Raw genomic sequence first — 20,894 nt, forward strand, 5'->3', positions numbered from 1 at the left:
TGAGGGACACTGTCAGCATGGCCACCCACTTTTAAATACGTCAGTCATTGCTTCAACGCACCAAACGGTGTTGGTGTAGTTCAGTACAAACCGTTCCGCAAAGTAGAAAGCGTTCAAGCGAAATGAGCGCACCCCAGAATTAACCATTGTTGGCAAGCAATAATTATTTCAGAACAACTTTGACTGAATTATTATCCTTACACTTTCAAAAATACTAGTCGAATAAGACATGGGAGAGATTTATTAAATCCGCTACAAAAATCAGTAGCGGAATGTAGGCTAAACAGACAAAGGAGCAAAGAGCAGAAATCTGAAGTAGCAAGCAAGTCGCAGCAATGAAGAACCCGAAGGGGGGAGAATTCTGGCTGGGGGAGATTTTCGGCACAACACCGGAAAGCCATGCTTTGTTAGTGAGTGGCCACAAAGCTAGCTACAATGAAGCATGTGGGGCATCGTAGGTGGCTCGTTTCAGCTAGTTGTATCTTGTTCTTCATAACTTGTCTTGTTTTGACTGATTTCATGTCAATGCTAGCTAACTAACCAACACTGTAACGATGTATTTGAGAGACAAGTGTTCATTGTGCACATTTATTTTTTGTTTTCAATAAACATTAGGAGACGAGATATAGTTTACACGTTGTCAATAATATAAGCCTGAATTGACCCATTGACCCATTGTTGCGCACGCGTCGGTATTAGAAACAGCTCCTTTAGAAAGTCAGTTTGACGCAAATAAAAAGTTCAAAGGAGGAAATAGGAAGTCAGTCTCGAATGTCAACACACCAAACAAAGCACAAAGAAGAGGAACTGACAGAAAATTTAAGACGTTTAAGACAATGGCGGGTATTAAAGGTAATTAAAAAAACATGTACTTGCTCTACAAAACTCTTTAACATGTTTTCATAAAAGGTTTTCCCGCCACTGGTAAGTCAGGTGTAACATTGTCTGTATCGAGTCCACATACGACCACTTGTTACTGTCACATATCACGTTTGGTTTGTTGTGATACATTGACCGTGCACTCAGTGTTGGAAAATGTACTCAATTGTCATACTTGAGTAAAAGTAAAGATACCTTAACAGAAAATGACTCAAGTGAAAGTCACCCAGTAATTACTACTTATGTGTCAGGGAAAATATATGGAGTAAAAAGTACATCATTTTCTTTAGGAATTTAGTGAAGTAAAAGTTGTCAAAATATAAATAGTAAAGTATAGATACTCCAACAAATGACTTAAGTAGTACTTTAAAGTATTTTTTACTTAAGTACTTTACAGAGCTGCATGCATGTTTATTTGTCCAGTATTGAAATATAACAAAAGGATACAAATTACTTGTGAATTTCCATACATTGATGATTCAAGTATGATTTATTGGGCTACTTGAGAATTATGTGCTTATAATTTCACAATAGAGGGGGTGGAAGCCAATCCACACTGAAAACTGTGAACCAACTCTTGCTTGAGGGACTACTGTTATAAGTTGTATATGTCATAACCCTGAGTATTTGAAATAGCCTACTTAAATCCCTTGCCCTGGATTGGACATTTGACTCCTTAGATTCTACTGTCGTGTCTTTACTATCATTGAATACTTTTTTTATCAAAGATTCTCTGTAATTAGCATTTCGTGATTAACTAATCAGGCAAATGTAATTCACTAGGAAGTCGGGCACCAAGGAAAATTTTCAGATTTAGAAAGTTATAATTTTCCTAATATAACTTTTCAGATATTTTCATATCTGATCAATAGTCTTCTTAATTAATTAATTATTTATTTTACCTCACGTTAGTCTCATTCCAAACGTCGTAAATTGTTGGTTATCTGCACGAACCCAGTCTTCAGTATGAGTCATCCATACATCAATTGTCTTAAATCATTTATTTACCTACTAAGTAATTCACAGAAATGCATAAACAAACAGTAGATAGTTACAAGGAAATGATAACAAGTTTCCCTAGTGGGATAAACCGGCTTTGCGGCTTGGTGTACAAAAGGAAGTTGGGATCGACTGAGATAATTATAACAATTGAAATGCTAACCCTTTGCACATCAACGCTCACTCATTCGGGAACAATTGCAATCAATATATATATATATATTTTACGCTCAGTGTGTCGTCGGGATCTATGTTGAAAAGTTAGTTTCGGTTGGAGAGTCTGTCCTTTCTCTGTCGTGGTTAGAATGGATAGTTCAGTGACATTCATTCATGTTATAGATGTTTCGGCGGTTGTCGTTCTTCATGTTTAATGATACAAAATTCCTAGCTGCAGACTAGTAATTAATATCAAAGACTTGTTCTTGTTCTGTCGGTATCGATAGTCTAAGAGTTTAACCACGTGGGATGGTTAAAATATTCAGCAGTCTACTCAAACCTTGGTCCTCTTGCAATTGAGGGAAACAGGTCTGTTGAGAAATTCTCAAGGTGGGGGTATTATTCGAAATTGCAGAAAAGGGCCTGTCCCAGGATGCCTGACCATAACTGTGCTCATGGGCGGTCTCTGATTTAGTTCAACTCAAAAGGGAATTGGAGTTTCCTTCATTAAACAGTCCAAAATCACATTACACAATTTTACAAACAGTATCATCCTCACTCATTCATCTTATACAGCAATTAGATGTAAACCTCATGTCTGAGGTTATTATATAAACAGCGTTATGGTAATGTGGCCGCAGCGTCTCCCATGAGCCCCACAAAATTGCACCAAACGGACCAGTTCGTAGCTGGATTCTTCACCAATCTTTTATACCTTCTCCAGAACATAAATGTTGTTCGGACCTCAAGTTCTGTGAGGTGGAAGAAATTCCTTTGTTCTCTATGAAAATCCACTCTGTCTCTATATTGTGGCAATGAGGAGATAATCTCCTCCAGGAATTTACGACCTTTCTGACCACAGCAGCCTAGTTGTGGGAGACAGAGAGAGGGGGATGGTACTCGCTGTACCCAAAGAGGGCAACGTCGTGACACTACTGAATAGTCTACCACTCTATCTTGCTAAGTACCCTGTCTCTAAAGTTATAACTACCTCAACATTTCTGTTTTTGTCATCCTATAGCACTGGTTGGGTTGTCCTTCAGTGGAGCCATTGGCTTGACATTCCTCCTGTTGAGCTGTGCCTTGGAGCAATATGGGTACGTATTTGCCCCCTACCTCTGAAATCTGTGAGACACTCTTGCTAAATGGGACAAAATGTGGAAGTTAACTATGTAACTAACTGCGATGCAATGCCTATATTAGTGTCACGTTTTCCCCCAAGGTGGTTAACCCTATTGGAGCAGTGATTAGTGGGTTTGCATGTGGGCTGGGTGGCCCGTGTTCGAGACCCACAATAGGTGTTACACTGATGGCGTTTGCTATGTTCTGAATCTGTGACAAATAAACTAGATGAATGTTAACACAACTGATTTGTTTTCACAGGGTGTACTGGCCCCTCTTCGTCCTTTTCTTCTATGTACTCGCTCCTATCCCCACCTTTATATCCAGAAGGCTCAGTGATGACAGTGATGTGGCCAGCAACGCATGCAGAGAGCTGGCATACTTCTTGACTACGGGAATTGTGGTATCTGCGTTCGCGCTTCCCATCATAATGGCCCGACGTGCAGTAGTGAGTCCTGATATTGTCAATGGCCAATGACTGTCATGTGTTGGGTTTAGTTGCTTTATGCCATGAATAACTGGTTCAGGGTCAGTTAAAGTGTTGAATCTCATAATGGTTATAATGACTTGGATAGGGAGAGCTGAACTTAAATTACATGTAGTTGTGACAGGTAGATAGTACAAGTCCCGATGATACCCAATACTAGCTAAGGTGACTGAAGGTGGTTAGTACACCTGTAATGTGTATATAATAAATGCAATTATGACACTTTCACTAGTTGTGTCCTATCTAGGTTGTGTTCATGTCACACAACAGAAAACATTTTCAGATGTTTTACAACAGAGAATGAAAATGTACCTTTCTTATTTGACAAGTCCAGGTAGTCCATCCCTGTTTCAGTTAGTTTTCTTCTGTTTGGTACCCAATGAACATTATCCTGTTCTCTTGCAGATCCAGTTGGGGGCCTGTGGCCTGGTGATGGCCGGCAACGTTGTCATCTTCCTCACCATCCTTGGCTTCTTCCTGGGGTTTGGAGGGGGAGACGACTTCAGCTAGGAGCAGTATAGACCGTCTGTGAATCTCTGGCCAAACAGAGCCACAATCCCAAATGGACCCCTAGACCCTATGCACTTGTGGAGATCTGAGAGGATTTGACAGGTGTAAGTAATATGGTAATAGCTCCATCTTGCCCTCTGATAGGCTTGCTAAGTGGAAGTTTCACCATATTGCTTATACCAGTCAAATCTTCTCTGATCTCCACAAGTGCATGCGGTGTAGGATCCAGGGGTCGATTTGAGATTAGGCAATGTGAAGACTGGATAGGTATAAGCATGTGGTGAAATATCACCAAGGGAAGAGTGGTTGTTTCTGGACAGGACCCACCTCTCTACAATTGTAATTGTAAGTAAGTAAGTATGTATGTATGTATGTATGTATGTATGTATGTATGTATGTAATACAAAACTATAGTCTGTGAACAAGAAATTTGTGAAGTGGTTAAAATGATTTTTAATGACTCCAACTGTATGTATGTATGCACACATTTCTTGTTAACAAGTTATAGTTTTGGCAAGTCGGTTAGGACATCTACTTTGTGCATGACACAAGTCATTTTTCCAACAATTGTTTACAGACAGATTATTTCACTTATAATTCACTGTATCACAATTCCAGTGGGTCAGATGTTTACATACACTAAATTGACTGTGACTTTAAACAGCTTGGAAAATTCCAGAAAATGATGTCCTGGCTTTAGAAGTTTATTTTAGGCCAATTGACATAATTTGAGTCAATTGGAGGTGTACCCGTGGATGAATTTCAAGGCATACCTTCAAATTCAGTGCCTCTGCTTGACATCATGGGAAAATCAAAAGAAATCAGCCAAGACCTCAGATTTTTTTTTTAGACCTCCACAAGTCTGGTTCATTCTTGGGAGCAATTTCCAAATGCCTGGAGGTACCACGTTCATCTGTACAAACAATAGTACGCAAGTATAAACACCATGGGACCACGCAGCCTTCATACCACTCAGGAAGGATATGTGTTCTGCCTCTTAGAGATGAATGTACTTTGGTGCGAAAAGTGCAAATCAATCCCAGAACAACAGCAAAGGACCCTGTGAAGATGCTGGAGGAAATAGGTACAAAAGTAATTATATCCACAGTCAAACCAGTCCTATATCGACATAACCTGAAAGGCCGCTCAGCAAGGAAGATGATACTGCTCGAAAACCGCCATAAAAAAAGTCAGACTACGGTTTGCAACTGCACATGGGGACAAAGATAGTACTTTTTGGAGAAATGTCCTCTAGTCTGATGAAACAAAAATATAACTGTTTGGCAATAATGACCATCATTATGTTTGGCGGGAAAAGGGGACGGCTTGCAAGCCGAAGAACACCATCCCAACCGTGAAGCACGGGGGTGGCAGCATCATGTTGTGGGGGTGCTTTTCTGCAGAAGGGACTGGTGCACTTCACAAAATAGACGGCATCACGAGGAAGTAAAACTATGTGGATATATTGAAGCAACATCTCAAGACATCAGTCAAGAACATAAAGCTTGATCACAAGTGGGTCTTTCAAATTGACAATGACCCCAAACATACTTCCAAAGTTGTGGCAAAATGGCTAAAGGACAACAGTCAAATTATTAGAGTGGCCATCACAAAGCCCGGACCTCAATCCTATCGAAAATTTGTGGGCAGAACTCAAAAGGCGTGTGTGAGCAAGAAGGCCTACAAACCTGACTCGGTTACACCAGCTCTGTCAGGAGGAATGGGCCAAAATTCACCCAACTTATTGTGGGAAGCTTGTGGAAGGCTACCCAAAACGTTTAACCCAAGTTAAACAATTTAAAGGCAATGCTACCAAATACTAATTGAGTGTGTGTAATCTTCTGACCCACTGGGAATGTGATGAAAGAAATAAAAGCTGAAATAAATTATTCTCTCGACTAATATTCTGACATTTCACATTCTTAAAATAAAGCTGTGATCCTAACTGACCTAAGACAGGGAATTTTTTATCTGATTAAATGTCAGGAATTGTGAAAAACTGAGTTTAAATGTATTTGGCAAAGGTGTATGTAAACTTCTGACTTCAACTGTATATGTATGTCTGTGTATGTATCTGTATATGATTGCAACAACTTATAAATGTGTCATGCTTCAATGAACGTATCATATTACGGATATTGTTGAATGATTTTTGTTGTAATCACCACATTCTGTTTCTATTCTTTTCAGGGAGTATTCTGTTTGAAAATGTATCTTGCTTATTTTAAGTATAATCATTTCAAATGATCTACCCATACTCATTCTTGCAGTTGATTACATGTGTACTTTTGTTTATGGTTGTATGTGTTTATCCATATCTATTTTATATGATTTTTGGGTATGACTAGATAATCAGGTCAAGGTGTAGTCCACGTTTTTGTAGTTTGTCATTTTAAACATTTAGCTCCAAGACAAAAAAAAGCCTTATTCTAGGCCTTGATGCAAATGTTTACAGTAACACCAAACGACAGTTAAGAAAATAAGTTAGACACGAGTCACCCACCATGGTTTCTGACGAGTGTCTATGATTATTAAACGCATTATTAATTCCAATTGAGTAATTATGTTACACCCTTATTATTAAGTTAACAAATGTATTTTTGAATTACATGTGTTTAATATGTTTATCTTCACTGAGGACAGAAGCCAAAATGGGGTTTTGTGAACCATGGGCTACATTGGTACAGTAGATGAATGGTGAGTTTTCACACGGAATGTTAATACTATACATTTAGCTGTTTTTTGTTCTAACGAAGTGCCCACTTTTCTGTTCACCCAAAAGTGCCTAGTAAAATGTACTATTTTTACTGATTCAAAAAGTTTGAGTCACTTTTTACATTCTATATTGGTATAGCCTTCTGAGAGCCCATAGTGCATTCTAGAATTATGTTTTGAAATATTCCAATTAATAACCGAATGTAACAACACCACTTCATACTGATTTAATGTTGCTAGAAGTATGCTATAATGTCTTGTTTTCACCGAAGGGTCAAATTAATTAACAACATTTCCGCATGATCTCATATCATGAAATGAAAAAAACGTTATTATACTATATGTGTCTCATTAGCTATCATTAATTATGAAGTCTTTGTGTTGCACATACATGTACTGTATGTACTGTAAGCGTGGACCCCAAACTTAACAGCACTTTCAAAACACTAGAGAGCACTAGAGAGACCTTTATTGAAACTCCTGACAAAGTCCTATACATAGAAAACAGACTAACATTAATTAAAGCACTATTGAAATATATTTCCTCTTTGCTTTTAATATGTCAATATATCAATGGCCATCTTTTGAGTCCATCTTTGCAGCTTTACATCACAAAGGGATTGACATGGAGAGAAAGATTTGGGACAGAATGCCAGAACAAGTGCAGTTTACTGGCACAGTCCCAACTGGCAAGTAGAGCAATCATTTTATTGAATCTTATTACTGAATTGGATATAATTAGACTAATTTATTAATGGTGCAGTTGTTAGTTTCTTGGAGATGTACTGCTAGCAGCATTTAATGCATTGAGTGCTGATTTACCTACAGTATGATTCAAAAGTTTGGACACACCTACTCATTCAAGGGTTTTTCTTTATTTTTTACTATTTTCTACATTGTTGAATAATAGTGCAGATATCACAACTATGGAATAACACATATGGAATCATGTAGTAACCAAAAAAAGTGTTAAATCAAAATATATTTTAGATTCTTCAAAGTATCCACCCTTTGTGCAAAGGTGTCATCAAGGCAGTCTTAGCATTCTCTCAACCAGCTTCAACTGGAATGCTTTTTCAATAGTCTTGAAGGAGTTCCCACATATGCTGAGCACTTGTTGGCTGCTTTTTCTTCACTCTGAGGTCCAACTCATCCCAAACCATCACATTTTTAAGTTGTTCCAAGCGTAAAATTTCAAAGCGTTTAAGGCTACGTTTTTAAGGTTAGGGTTACCTTTAGGTGTTAACCCCAAATTTATAAGGTTAGGCATTAACTATGAATGCTTAAGGTAAAGGTTAAGATTTGGGATAAGCTTAAAACAAAAGTCTTAAACAACTTTCTAACGCTGGATTCGAACATGCAACCTTTGGAACCAGAGACAGATGCTCAGGGAGCAGGATGAAGGAAGGATGAACAAAAAGAAGGGACACTGTGATGGCCACCCTTGGCACCAGGGACAACAGTTGCCTGGCAACAGCCTAGAAATCAAAGCTGTTTGGACCAGCCTGTCTAGCCTTCAACACAACTCCTCAAAGGTGTAACAGATGGTTATAGCCAGTACTCACTGCTCACAGTTGGCCGCCCAACAGTTACCATGCAGGTGCATGACTTTAGAGAAGTAGGGTGAAGTTGCCCCTAGACACTGATCTTTTCCCCCACTAATAGTTAATGTTAGGACCAGGGGCAGAGGAAGCTGATCCTAGATCTGTACCTGGGGGAAACTCCCCCTCAGGTGAGATATGCAGGGAAGTTACTGTTAGGATACTGTGGGTGGCCCTGCCGTGTCAGAGGGCTAATGGAGTATTACGCAGTATAATGACTGCAGGAGATTTTGAATTGCCTGGCTGGATGGACTGCTGATGTGGATTGACTGAGATAGGCCTATTATAATCATGAATGCTGATGATGTCAGTTTGATGTCATTTATTATGTAGGCTATTTGCCAGCATCAAAACTGGTACAAACAATGAAAGAGAGGGCGCGCACGAGAGAGACTGAAGTCCATGAAGAATAAAATGAGCGCGTCGGAAGAGTGATCCTTCTGTAGTCTGCATCAAGGCTAAAAGGGAGAGAGAGAAAGAGGCGGACGCTGGAGAGTCAAGGGGCATATAAAGAGCACGCGGAAAGCAAGTCAGACTAAACTCGAAGAAGCAAGCGACAGCACACAGAAGGAAGATAGTTACGCTGAAGTCAGAGTCCGGACCGCCTGTTCATACTTCATAAATACGTTAGTCATTCTATAACCCCCCTCCTTGTGGAAAAGTGGACTAATCTCTGGGTAAGGCGTCTTTCACGTTCAAAGCTTTTTTTTTATGTAGGGAGAGATGGCTCAGTCAGCTAGCCTTTTGCCTCGAGAGAGGGTGAGGAGGATTTTAACATCTCTTAACCTTGACGTATCTACCTTATCTTAACTCACTCATGTTGTCCCATTCAAGTCGGAATTCAAGTTCAGAAGCGTAGTCGTGCTCCACTCACGTGAGTACGAAAGTGGCTGCCCCATGGAAACAACCCGCTGGGCACACACTGGTTAAATCAACATTGTTTCCACATAATTTCAATGAAATTTACGTTGACCTAACATGGAATAGACTTTGAATTGTTTTCTGTGCCCGGTGGGAAGTGTGTTTTATCGTGCAGCCAATTGACTATTGCCAAGGTGTGGTTAAGTTGCTGTAGCCTACTGAGGCAAACATTTTGCAATGGACACTGAAAAAACAATATCTCAATATCCCTGCAATTCGGGGCGTTCCTGCATCTGGGCGTTTCTGCATGTGCAGGAAGCCCCCCCCCCCCCCCCCCCCCCCTCCCCTCCGAGCATCCCATTGGTTCCTGCAGGAATGCTTGTGTGACACATGTGATTTTGTGTTTCCCATGATTGTCTATGTGATTTAAAATGTGGGTCAAAGGGAAATAAATTTATATATTTATATTTATATATTTATGTATTTGTTTTTCGGGGGCAAAGGACACTGTCTACCGGTGTCGCCCCCACCTGCTGTGTACCGGAATCCTCCTAGCTAGCTAGTTGGTAACAACTTAGCACACAGGTCTTTGCCTGTAGAACATCTGTCCTCTTTGACAGAACTGTGGAAACAGTGCCCGACAGGCGGGTGCGAAGGACACTTGTCTACCAGTGTGCTAGCTAGATGCCTAACCGGCTTCCCACCTGCTGTGTACCGAAGTCCTAGCTTGCTAATTATCTAGCTAGCACCCAGTATATTAAACGCCTCCCGAACAACTGCCCTTGTTAACAGAACTGCGGGAAAACAGTGCCCGACAGGCGGGTGAAGGACAACTGTAGACATAGTCCTATCTAGCTAGCTACCATTGTCACCCCTGCCTCTTCGTCTGTGGGGTTTATCGGCGATTGACATCCAACGTTGTGGTTCATTATCGCCACCTACTGTACTGGAGTGCCCCGCCTCCCGCCTGTGTACTGGAGTCCTTGCTTAAAAATGGACCAATAGAAGTAGAAGAGGGGGGCGAAGAGGGGTTCCTGCATCCTACAGATGCAGGAACGCCCTGAATTGCGGGCTGCAATTGCACCCTACACAACTCACGTAACAACATTTCATTCCATAATCTTGTGCAGGTTGACGTTTATTGGAATAAATCTTGTCCTTGAGGCGGAGCTGAGCGATTCTCACTAGATGGGTCAGCTGCAAAGTCAATTGGCTATATAGGCTATTTTAAATTCATGAAAATAAAAATGATTTTAAGGTTAGGGTTAAGCATAAGGTTTGCAGTGTGGTTAAGGTTAGGTTTAAAATCAGATTTTATGACTGCCTGTGCCAGCTAGTCACTACCCTGCAGAGTTGCTTCCAGTAGCCAACATGAGTCATTCCAATAATTGGTAACCTGCTAATCTTGTGTTGGCTTTGTTTGTTATTTTGCGCAACTCCTTCACCTAAAGTAGTGTAAATCAGTGCAATTTACAGAGTAGGCTACCATTAGGGAGAAGAATGAGAGAAGCCAAGTTCATTCAAAGGTATGTGTGCATGGTGAGTGAAAGAGGTAGAGAAAGGCATTGTCTTATATCAGATCACGTCACTCCTAGGTGATGCTTGTCTCTCAACCGATCTGTCTTGTAGGATGTCTTTGTTTTACACCTTGACCTAATCAGTTCCGCATGGGTGTATGTTGATTTGTCTTAACCCCACCAGACACGTTCATGACATGCAGGTTAAATTGGCAAATCCAACTGTGAACCAATAATTAATTTGGGGATGGGTTGAAACACTAGCCTGCTGTTGCTGGCTAATGTTATTTTACCTGAAAAGCATACAGTGTGTTTGTATGTATATATATTTTTTAAATGCTCGATCTGTAGAAGTTGGACTCGTTTTGAGTCATACAAAATCATGCATTATCTACTCTGACAATTAATCCACAGATAAAAGGGCTACCTAGTTTTTTTTTAAGGTGCATTACCGCCACGTGGAACTCCAGTCAATCACCCACGTGAGTTTGTATGTTGAAATATGTTCTACCCCCTTGTGGCTTTGAGTCAGTGACTCTTATCATGGAGAGAGATTGGAGTAGATGGGAGTGGCGGGACTTGCAGAACGTCAAGCATCAAGCATCTAAAATATAAGTTTTATTTTAGTGCCTGGCTACGCAGACGCCCGTTGACGTGCACAAGCAGTTTGGATGAATTTGAATAATGATTGTATGCGTACATTTATTTCTCAATGCTCGCACACGCAACTAGGCCGGTTTACTCAGCATGTTATGTCAGATGCCATCACTCCTACATAACGCTTGTCCCTCAACGGACCTGACAAAATTCTCTGGTCTGATTTAACCAAGATTGAACTCTTTGGCCTGAATACCAAGCGTAACTTCTGGAGGAAATCTGGCACCATCCCTACAGTGAAGCATGGAGGTGGCAGCATCATGCTGTGGGGATGTTTTTCAGTGGCAGGCACTGGGAGATCAGTCAGGATTGAGGGAAAAATGAACGGAGCAAAGTACAGTGATCCTTGATGAAAACCTGTTACTGAACACTTAGAACCTCAGATTGGGGCGATGGTTCACCTTTCAACAGGACAATGACCACAAGCACATAGCCAAGGCAACGCGGGAGTGGCTGTGCAGCAACGCTCCCCATCCAACCTGACAGAGCTTGAGAGGATCTGCAGAGAAGATTGAAACTCCCCAAATACAGGTGTGCCACACTTGTAGCATCATACTCAAGGCTGTTATCACTGCCAAAGGTGCTTCAACAAAGTACTGAGTAAAGGATCTGAATACTTATGTGATGTTTTTTTTGCAAACATTTCTAAACTGTTTTTGCTTTGTCATTATGGGGTATTGTGTGTAGATTGAGGATTATTATTATGAATACTTTCCAAATGCACTGTACAATGCCTTCAGAAATGATTCATACCGCTGGATATATGCTACATTTTGTTGTTACAGACTGAATTCAAAAGTTATTTATTTTCTACAACAATACCCCTGATGCAGTCAACCTGTTTTTAGAAATGTTTGCACTTATTTATTGAAAATATCAGGGGTGCGTGTGTAGCCCCCTCCTATACTCCCTGTTCACCCACGACTGATGACACGACAGTGGTAGTCCTGATCACCGACGACGATGAGAGAGCTTACAGGGAGGAGGTCAGAGACCTGGCGGTGTGGTGCCAGGACAACAACCTCTCCCTCAACGTCAGCAAGACAAAGGAGCTGATCGTGGACTACAGGAAATGGATGGATGCCCCAATTCACATCGACAGGGCTATAGTGGAGATTCTTAAGAGCTTCAAGTTCCTCAGTGTCCACATCACTAAGGACCAAACATACCAACACAGTCATGAAGAGGGCACGACAACACCTCTTCCCTCTCAGGTGGCTGAAAATGTTTGGCATGGGCCCTCAGATCCTAAAGTTTTACAGCTGCACCATTTGAGAGCATCTTGACTGGCTGCATCAATGCTTGGTATGGCAACTGCTTGGCATCTGACCGCAAGGCGCTACAGATGGTAGTGCGTACGGCCCAGTACATCACTGGGGCCAAGTTCCCTGCCGTCCAGGACCTCTATACCAGGCGGCATCAGAGGAAGGCCCTAAAAATTGTCATAGGCCAGCCACCCAAATCACAGTCGGTTCTGTTTGCTACCGCACGGCAAGCGGTACCGGCGCACCTAGTCTGGGACCAAACGGCTCCTGAACAGCATCTACCCCAAAGCCATAAGACTGCAGAACAGTTCATTAAACTGCTACCCAGACTTTCTGATTTTCACCCCCTACCTACATGTACATAGTACTTGAATCACCAAACCTACATGTACATAATAACTCGTACCCCAGTACACTGACTCTGTACCCCCTGTATATAGCCTTGTTATTTTGTGCCATTTTTATCGTGTTACTAGTTTTTAAATTTTTGTCTTTAATTGTCTTTCATTCTAACTTCATTGTTGGTGAAATGGCTCATTGGTAAGCATTTCACAGTAAAGTCTACACTTGTTGTTTTCGGCGCATGGGACAAATGAAATTGTAACTTTTGTAGTGACTGGGTGTATTGCTACACCATCCAAAGTGTAATTAATAACTTCACCATGCTCAAAGGGATATTCAATGTCTGCTTTTTTTATTTTTGACAATCTACCACAAGGTGCTCTTCTTTGCGAGGCATTGGAAAACCTCCCTGGTCTTTGTGGTTGAATCTGTGTTTGAAATTCCCTGCTTGACTGAGGAATCTTACAAATCTCTGTACCACACAAACACACAGATAAGAGGTAGTCATTCAAGAATCATGTTAACTTGTTCAACACTATTATTGCACACAGAGTCCATGCAACTTATTATGTGACATAAGAAAATGTTTACTCCTGAACTTATATTAGGCTTGCCATAACAACGGGTTAACTGAAGACGTTTTTAGCGTTTCGATTTAATTAATTTGTGAAAATGTCTATACATAATTCCACTTTGACATTATGGAGTATTGTTTCACTGGCCAACACGCAATCCATTTTAAATTCAGCCTTTAACACAAAATGTGGAAGAAATCCAGGGGTGTGAAGGCACTGTACTGCTCATGAAGCACACAACTCCTTAGCTAGATGTGAAATGGTGCGACTAAGACGTCCCTAACCGAAACACATGAACATTTATTTAGCAATTCGTAGTTTTAGCTTTGCTTAATTCAGCCTATTTTGAGGATGAAATTGGGTTCATTTAGGCTACGTCACCTAGGTAATATTTTCGAATGTCATACAGCATGTTGCCAAACTACTTTCGAACTATCCCGTTACCGTTTGCAATATATGTGACAGATCAGTGTAGGCAGAATCGACGCGCTGACAACTGGGGGAAAAAGGTGTATCCCTAACACGCATGCGGTCGTGACTGAACTGGGTAAATAATTTAGTCACCAGGGGAAAACATCCGGGATGTAGGGGTTACTGTACTGATGAGTGTAGGGATCCTTCATGTCTTAGGCATCTAATCATCCACTTTTTTAATTTGGTCATTCATCAACCCCTGATAAAATAGGCTAAACATTGAAATAAAATAAGTGTGTTTTAAAGATGTACTCCAGCGATTTTTATTTTAAAAAATTAGTTTGAACTATCTCAGGTATATAAATACACTAAAGTGCAAAACGTTTTGAATGAAGTTATTGCCTACCGTTATTGGTAACCCAGTAGCATTGTTTTGGACAAAGTCTCACTGTACAGCCAAACTGAAAAATGCCACCTAGATTAGAGGTCGACCGATTTTAATTAGGGACGATTTCAAGTTTTCATAACAAACAGTATTTTTGGACACCAATTTGGCTTTTTTTATTTGTATTTAAAAAATATTTTTATTTATTTGAATGTTATTAAAAATATTTTTTACGCCTTTTATTTAACTAGGCAAGTCAGTTAAGAACACATTCTTATTTTCAATGACGGCTTAGGAACGGTGGGTTAACTGTCTCGTTCTGGGGCAGAAAGACAGATTTTTCACCTTGTCAGCTCGGGGGATTCAATCTTGCAACCTTATAGTTAACTAGTCCAACGCTCTAACCACCTGCCTCTCATTGCACTCCACGAGGAGACTGCCTGTTACGCGAATGCAGTAAGCCAAGGTAAGTTGCTAGCTAGCCTTAAACTTATCTTATAAAAACAATCAATCATAACTAGTGATTAACTACAGATGGTTGATGATATTACTAGTTTATCTAGCGTGTCCTGCGTTGCATAAAATCGATGTGGTGCGTATCGTTGCTCCAATGTGTACCTAACCATGAACATCAATGTCTTTCTTAAAATCAATACACAGAAGTACATATTTTTAAACCTGCATATTTAGCTAAAAGAAATCCAGGTTAGCAGGCAATATTAACCAGGTGAAATTGTGTCACAACTCTTGCGTTCATTGCACGCAGAGTCAGTGTATATGCAACAGTTTCGGCCACATAAATTGCCAGAATTTTACGTAATTATGACAACATTGAAGGTTGTGCAATGTAACAGGAATATTTAGACTAATGGATGCCACCTCTTAGATAAAATACGGAACGGTTCTGTATTTCACTGAAAGAATAAACGTCTTGTTTTTGAGATGATAGTTTCCGAATTCAACCATATTAATGACCTAAGGCTCGTATTTCTGTGTGTTATTATGTTATAACTAAGTCTATGGTTTGATCGAGCAGTCTGACTGAGCGGTGGTAGGCAGCAGCAGGCTTGTAAGTATTAATTCAAACAGCACTGTAGTGCGTTTTACCAGCACGAGTGTACCGTATCACCCCTATATGTCACTGCAAAATATGGAAGCTATACGTCAATGGGCTTTACAACCAGGGGTTGGAACCCAACATTTTATATTGGATTTTCAGATCACTTCGTTCTAAACCGAAACATTATTTTTTTTTCCGTTCCACTGTTAGATCGACATCAATTAACTTCACCTATCAGTGTGGATAGAGCAGCTTGCTATGGAACGGGCAAGCCATAGCTAGTTGTTTACATGCATTGGACAGACCAGTGTAGGGTGTGAGGTGGGGAGAACGTGTAGGAGGAGGCTTGGCTTGAAGCGCTGGAAATCTTGTTGTGACCTGCATAATCAGAATTAGTTCCATAGAATTATACCTAATGAAGGAACTTTAATTGTCTTCGAACTTCTGAGAATTGGCTTAACGTTTTACCAGAGCTAGCTAGCTAACAAACTTGTGTGTGCAGAGCTGCACCAGAATTAAAATTAAAACATGTTTTACCTGTACTTAATAAATCCAATGTGAAACGTGATAACTATATAGTATCCTTTATTAGCACTTAAAAAGTTAATCCATTGTTCTAAAAAATCTCTCTCCCTAATTTCTGAATCACGCTTTGTAACATTCGACTACAGTAGCCTATGTTTAGGTGGGGGAGTGGCAAGTAGCCTACACACGTGCACACACTGGCAACATTTCCAAGTGGCAGGAAGATACTGGAATAAGTTTTGAATGATGGTGAGGGCTTTGCATAGGTGCTTGGTTGCATTTTTTTTGGCGGACTGATGAACAATTGCCGGAACATGAAAGAACGTTATTAACCGGTTCCCATGCTTTTAAAATAATGGTTTGGTTCTGGAACAGTACAGATCACTTCTGTTCTGATTCTGTTCCTCAAAATTGTTATTTTCTAGTTTTCGGTTCTGTTCCCTGAACCAATTTCAACCCCTGCTTACAACTAACAAGTACTGTTCAGGTGAGCTAAAATCATACAGTGTCTTGCGAAAGTATTCGGCCCGCTTGAACTTTGCGACCTTTTGCCACATTTCAGGCTTCAAACATAAAGATATAAAACTGTATTTTTTTGTGAAGAATCAACAACAAGTGGGACACAATCATGAAGTGGAACGACATTTATTGGATATTTTAAAACTGTTTTTAACAAATCAAAAACTGAAAAATTGGGCGTGCAAAATTATTCAGCCCCTTTACTTTCAGTGCAGCAAACTCTCTCCAGAAGTTCAGTGAGGATCTCTGAATGATCCAATGTTGACCTAAATGACTAATGATGATAAATACAATCCACCTGTGTGTAATCAAGTCTCCGTATAAATGCACCTGCACTGTGATAGTCTCAGAGGTCCGTTAAAAGCGCAGAGAGCATCATGAAGAACAAGGAACACACCAGGCAGGTCCGAGATACTGTTTAAAGCCGGATTTGGTTACAAAAAGATTTCCCAAGCTTTAAACATCCCAAGGAGCACTGTGCAAGCGATAATATTGAAATGGAAGGAGTATCAGACCACTGCAAATCTACCAAGATCTGGCCGTCCCTCTAAACTTTCAGCTCATACAAGGAGAAGACTGATGGAGAAGAGTGGCCCATGAAGAGTGGCCAGAAGACTGGCCCATGATCACTCTGGATGAACTGCAGAGATCTACAGCTGAGGTGGGAGACTCTGTCCATAGGACAACAATCAGTCAAATATGGTCTTTATGGAAGAGTGGCAAGAAGAAAGCCATTTCTTAAAGATATCCATAAAAAGTGTCATTTAAAGTTTGCCACAAACAACCTGGGAGACACACCAAACATGTGGAAGAAGGTGCTCTGGTCAGATGAAACCAAAATTGAACTTTTTGGCAACAATGCAAAACGTTATGTTTGGCGTAAAAGCAACACAGCTCATCACCCTGAACACACCATCCCCACTGTCAAACATGGTGGTGGCAGCATCATGGTTTGGGCCTGCTTTTCTTCAGCAGGGACAGGGAAGATGGTTAAAATTGATGGGAAGATGGATGGAACCAAATACAGGACCATTCTGGAAGAGAACCTGATGGAGTCTGCAAAAGACCTGAGACTGGGACGGAGATTTGTCTTCCAACAAGACAATGATCCAAAACATAAAGCAAAATCTACAATGGAATGGTTCAAAAATAAACATATCCAGGTGTTCGAATGGCCAAGTCAAAGTCCAGACCTGAATCCAATCGAGAATCTGTGGAAAGAACTGAAAACTGCTGTTCACAAATGCTCTCCATCCAACCTCACTGAGCTCGAGCTGTTTTGCAAGGAGGAATGGGAAAAAATGTCAGTCTCTCGATGTGCAAAACTGATAGACATACCCCAAGCGACTTACAGCTGTAATCGCAGCAAAAGGTGGCGCTACAAAGTATTAACTTAAGGGGGCTGAATAATTTTGCACGCCCAATTTTTCAGTTTTTGATTTGTTAAAAAAGTTTGAAATATCCAATAAATGTCGTTCCACTTCATGATTGTGTCCCACTTGTTGTTGATTCTTCACAAAAAAATACAGTTTTATATCTTTATGTTTGAAGCCTGAAATGGGGCAAAAGGTCGCAAAGTTCAAGGGGGCCGAATACTTTCGCAATGCACTGTATTTTTATTATCTATATTGTAAAGCTGTAGATATACAGCTTTGCAGAAGTTTCCTAACCATTTCTCTTCTTGAACAATGAAGTTGGCAACAGCATCTGCATGGAGAAGGAATGTCTGGTCAGAAGTCTGTTTGAAAATCGGTGCCATTGTCACCGACGGACACCCTTCGATCCAGAAATACTTGCGAGAGCAATGCCCAACCATCACTCATTACTGTGACTTTAGACATGTAGCAAAATGTGTGTATGTGAATGGAATTGTAATTGGAATGTGAACAACATCATCAAGTAACAATAGCTTGCTAATGGTGACATTAGGTAGGTCATTGCAGTAGTGGAAAAAGTACCCAGTTGTCATACTTGAGTAAAATTATAGATACCTTAATAAATAGTTGCTCAAGTGAAAGTCACCCAGTAAAATACTACTTGAGTAAAAGTATTTGGTTCTAAATATACTCAAGTTTCATAAGTAAATGTAATTGCTAAAATATACTCATGAATAAATAATTTCAAATTCCTTAGATAAATCAAACCAGATGCCACCATTTTTCTTGTTTTTAATATGTACGAATAGCCAAGGGGTACACACTAACACTCCGACATCATTTACAAACTATGCATTTGTGTTTAGTGAGTCTGCCAGATCAGAGGCAGTAGGGATGACCATGTGTTCTTTTGAAGTGGGTGAATTGGACCATTTTCCTGTCCTGCTAATAAGCACTGTCTTCAACCAGGATCTCAGCGATCACTGCCTCATTGCCTGTATCCGCTACGGAGCCGCAGTCAAACGACCACCCCTCATCACTGTCAAACGCTCCCTAAAACACTTCTGTGAGCAGGCCTTTCTAATCGACCTGGCCCGGGTATCCTGGAAGGACATTGACCTCATCCCATCAGTTGAGGATGCCTGGTCATTCTTTAAAAGTAACTTCCTCACCATTTTAGATAAGCATGCTCCGTTCAAAAAATGCAGAACTAAGAACAGACACAGCCCTTGGTTCACCCCAGACCTGACTGCCCTCGACCAGCACAAAAACATCCTGTGGCGGACTGCAATAGCATCGAATAGTCCCCGTGATATGCAACTGTTCAGGGATGTCCGGAACCAATACACGCAGTCAGTCAGGAAAGCTAAGGCCAGCTTCTTCAGGCAGAAGTTTGCATCCTGTAGCTCCAACTCCAAAAAGTTCTGGGACACTGAAGTCAATGGAGAACAAGAGCACCTCCTCCCAGCTGCCCACTGCACTGAGGCTAGGTAACACGGTCACCACCGATAAATCCATGATTATCGAAAACTTCAATAAGCATTTCTCAACGGCTGGCCATGCCTTCCGCCTGGCTACTTCAACTTCGGCCAACAGCCCCGCCGCCCCCGCTGCTCCTCGCCCAAGCCTCTCCAGGTTCTCCTTTACCCAAATCCAGATAGCAGATGTTCTGAAAGAGCTGCAAAACCTGGACCCGTACAAATCAGCTGGGCTTGACAATCTGGACCCTCTATTTCTGAAACTATCCGCCGCCATTGTCGCAACCCCTATTACCAGCCTGTTCAACCTCTCTTTCATATCGTCTGAGATCCCCAAGGATTGGAAAGCTGCCGCAGTCATCCCCCTCTTCAAAGGGGGAGACACCCTGGACTCAAACTGTTACAGACCTATATCCATCCTGCCCTGCCTATCTAAGGTCTTCGAAAGCCAAGTCAACAAACAGGTCACTGACCATCTCGAATCCCACTGTACCTTCTCCGCTGTGCAATCTGGTTTCCGAGCCGGTCACGGGTGCACCTCAGCCACACTCAAGGTACTAAACGATATCATAACCGCCATCGATAAAAGACAGTACTGTGCAGCCGTCTTCATCGACCTTGCCAAGGCTTTCGACTCTGTCAATCAGCATATTCTTATCGGCAGACTCAGTAGCCTCGGTTTTTCGGATGACTGCCTTGCCTGGTTCACCAATTACTTTGCAGACAGAGTTCAGTGTGTCAAATCGGAGGGCATGCTGTCCGGTCCTCTGGCAGTCTCTATGGGGGTGCCACAGGGTTCAATTCTCGGGCCGACTCTTTTCTCTGTATACATCAATGATGTTGCTCTTGCTGCGGGCGATTCCCTGATCCACCTCTACGCAGACGACACCATTCTATATACTTTCGGCCCGTCATTGGACACTGTGCTATCTAACCTCCAAACAAGCTTCAATGCCATACAACACTCCTTCCGTGGCCTCCGACTGCTCTTAAACGCTAGTAAAACCAAATGCATGCTTTTCAACTGATCGCTGCCTGCACCCGCATGTCCGCCTAGCATCACCACCCTGGATGGTTCCGACCTAGAATATGTGGACATCTATAAGTACCTAGGTGTCTGGCTAGACTGCAAACTCTCCTTCCAGACTCATATCAAACATCTCCAATCGAAAATCAAATCAAGAGTCGGCTTTCTATTCCGCAACAAAGCCTCCTTCACTCACGCCGCCAAGCTTACCCTAGTAAAACTGACTATCCTACCGATCCTCGACTTCGGCGATGTCATCTACAAAATTTGCTTCCAACACTCTACTCAGCAAACTGGATGCAGTCTATCACAGTGCCATCCGTTTTGTCACTAAAGCACCTTATACCACCCACCACTGCGACTTGTATGCTCTAGTCGGCTGGCCCTCGCTACATATTCGTCGCCAGACCCACTGGCTCCAGGT

The 20,894-nt window shown here is 41.3% G+C and overlaps 2 protein-coding genes across 5 annotated transcripts in view; both read left to right on the forward strand.

Annotated features, from left to right (window-relative positions):
• Positions 1-88: 88 nt before the first annotated feature.
• LOC110530022 (leptin receptor gene-related protein) lies at positions 89-7,111 on the forward strand. 3 transcript variants are annotated; one of them, XR_005052892.1, is made up of 5 exons: positions 89-852; positions 3,056-3,131; positions 3,418-3,604; positions 4,049-4,506; positions 6,344-7,111. XR_005052892.1 is itself a non-coding variant. In XM_021612781.2 (4 exons), exons 1-4 carry the CDS (start codon positions 837-839, stop codon positions 4,151-4,153), a joined length of 384 nt encoding a protein of 127 aa, XP_021468456.1. In that variant the 5' UTR covers positions 89-836; the 3' UTR covers positions 4,154-4,589. The 3 variants fall into 3 exon arrangements, 1 of the variants encoding a protein (XP_021468456.1); XR_005052893.1 differs by having other exon boundaries at positions 4,049-4,498; XM_021612781.2 differs by lacking the exon at positions 6,344-7,111 and having other exon boundaries at positions 4,049-4,589.
• Positions 7,112-8,857: 1,746 nt separating this feature from the next.
• LOC110530023 (cAMP-specific 3',5'-cyclic phosphodiesterase 4B) overlaps positions 8,858-20,894 on the forward strand; it is a 135,158-nt gene continuing 123,121 nt past the window's right edge. The window contains exon 1 of one of the 2 annotated variants that reach the window (XM_036985564.1): positions 8,858-9,146. The gene's annotated coding sequence lies outside the window, so the exon portion shown is untranslated. Of the gene's footprint in view, positions 9,147-9,206; positions 9,344-20,894 lie in introns of those variants that run through there. The other variant, XM_036985565.1, reaches the window with a different exon arrangement.

This window comes from Oncorhynchus mykiss, chromosome 8, assembly GCF_013265735.2.
Source record: "Oncorhynchus mykiss isolate Arlee chromosome 8, USDA_OmykA_1.1, whole genome shotgun sequence".
In the NCBI taxonomy this organism is placed as follows: domain Eukaryota; kingdom Metazoa; phylum Chordata; class Actinopteri; order Salmoniformes; family Salmonidae; genus Oncorhynchus; species Oncorhynchus mykiss.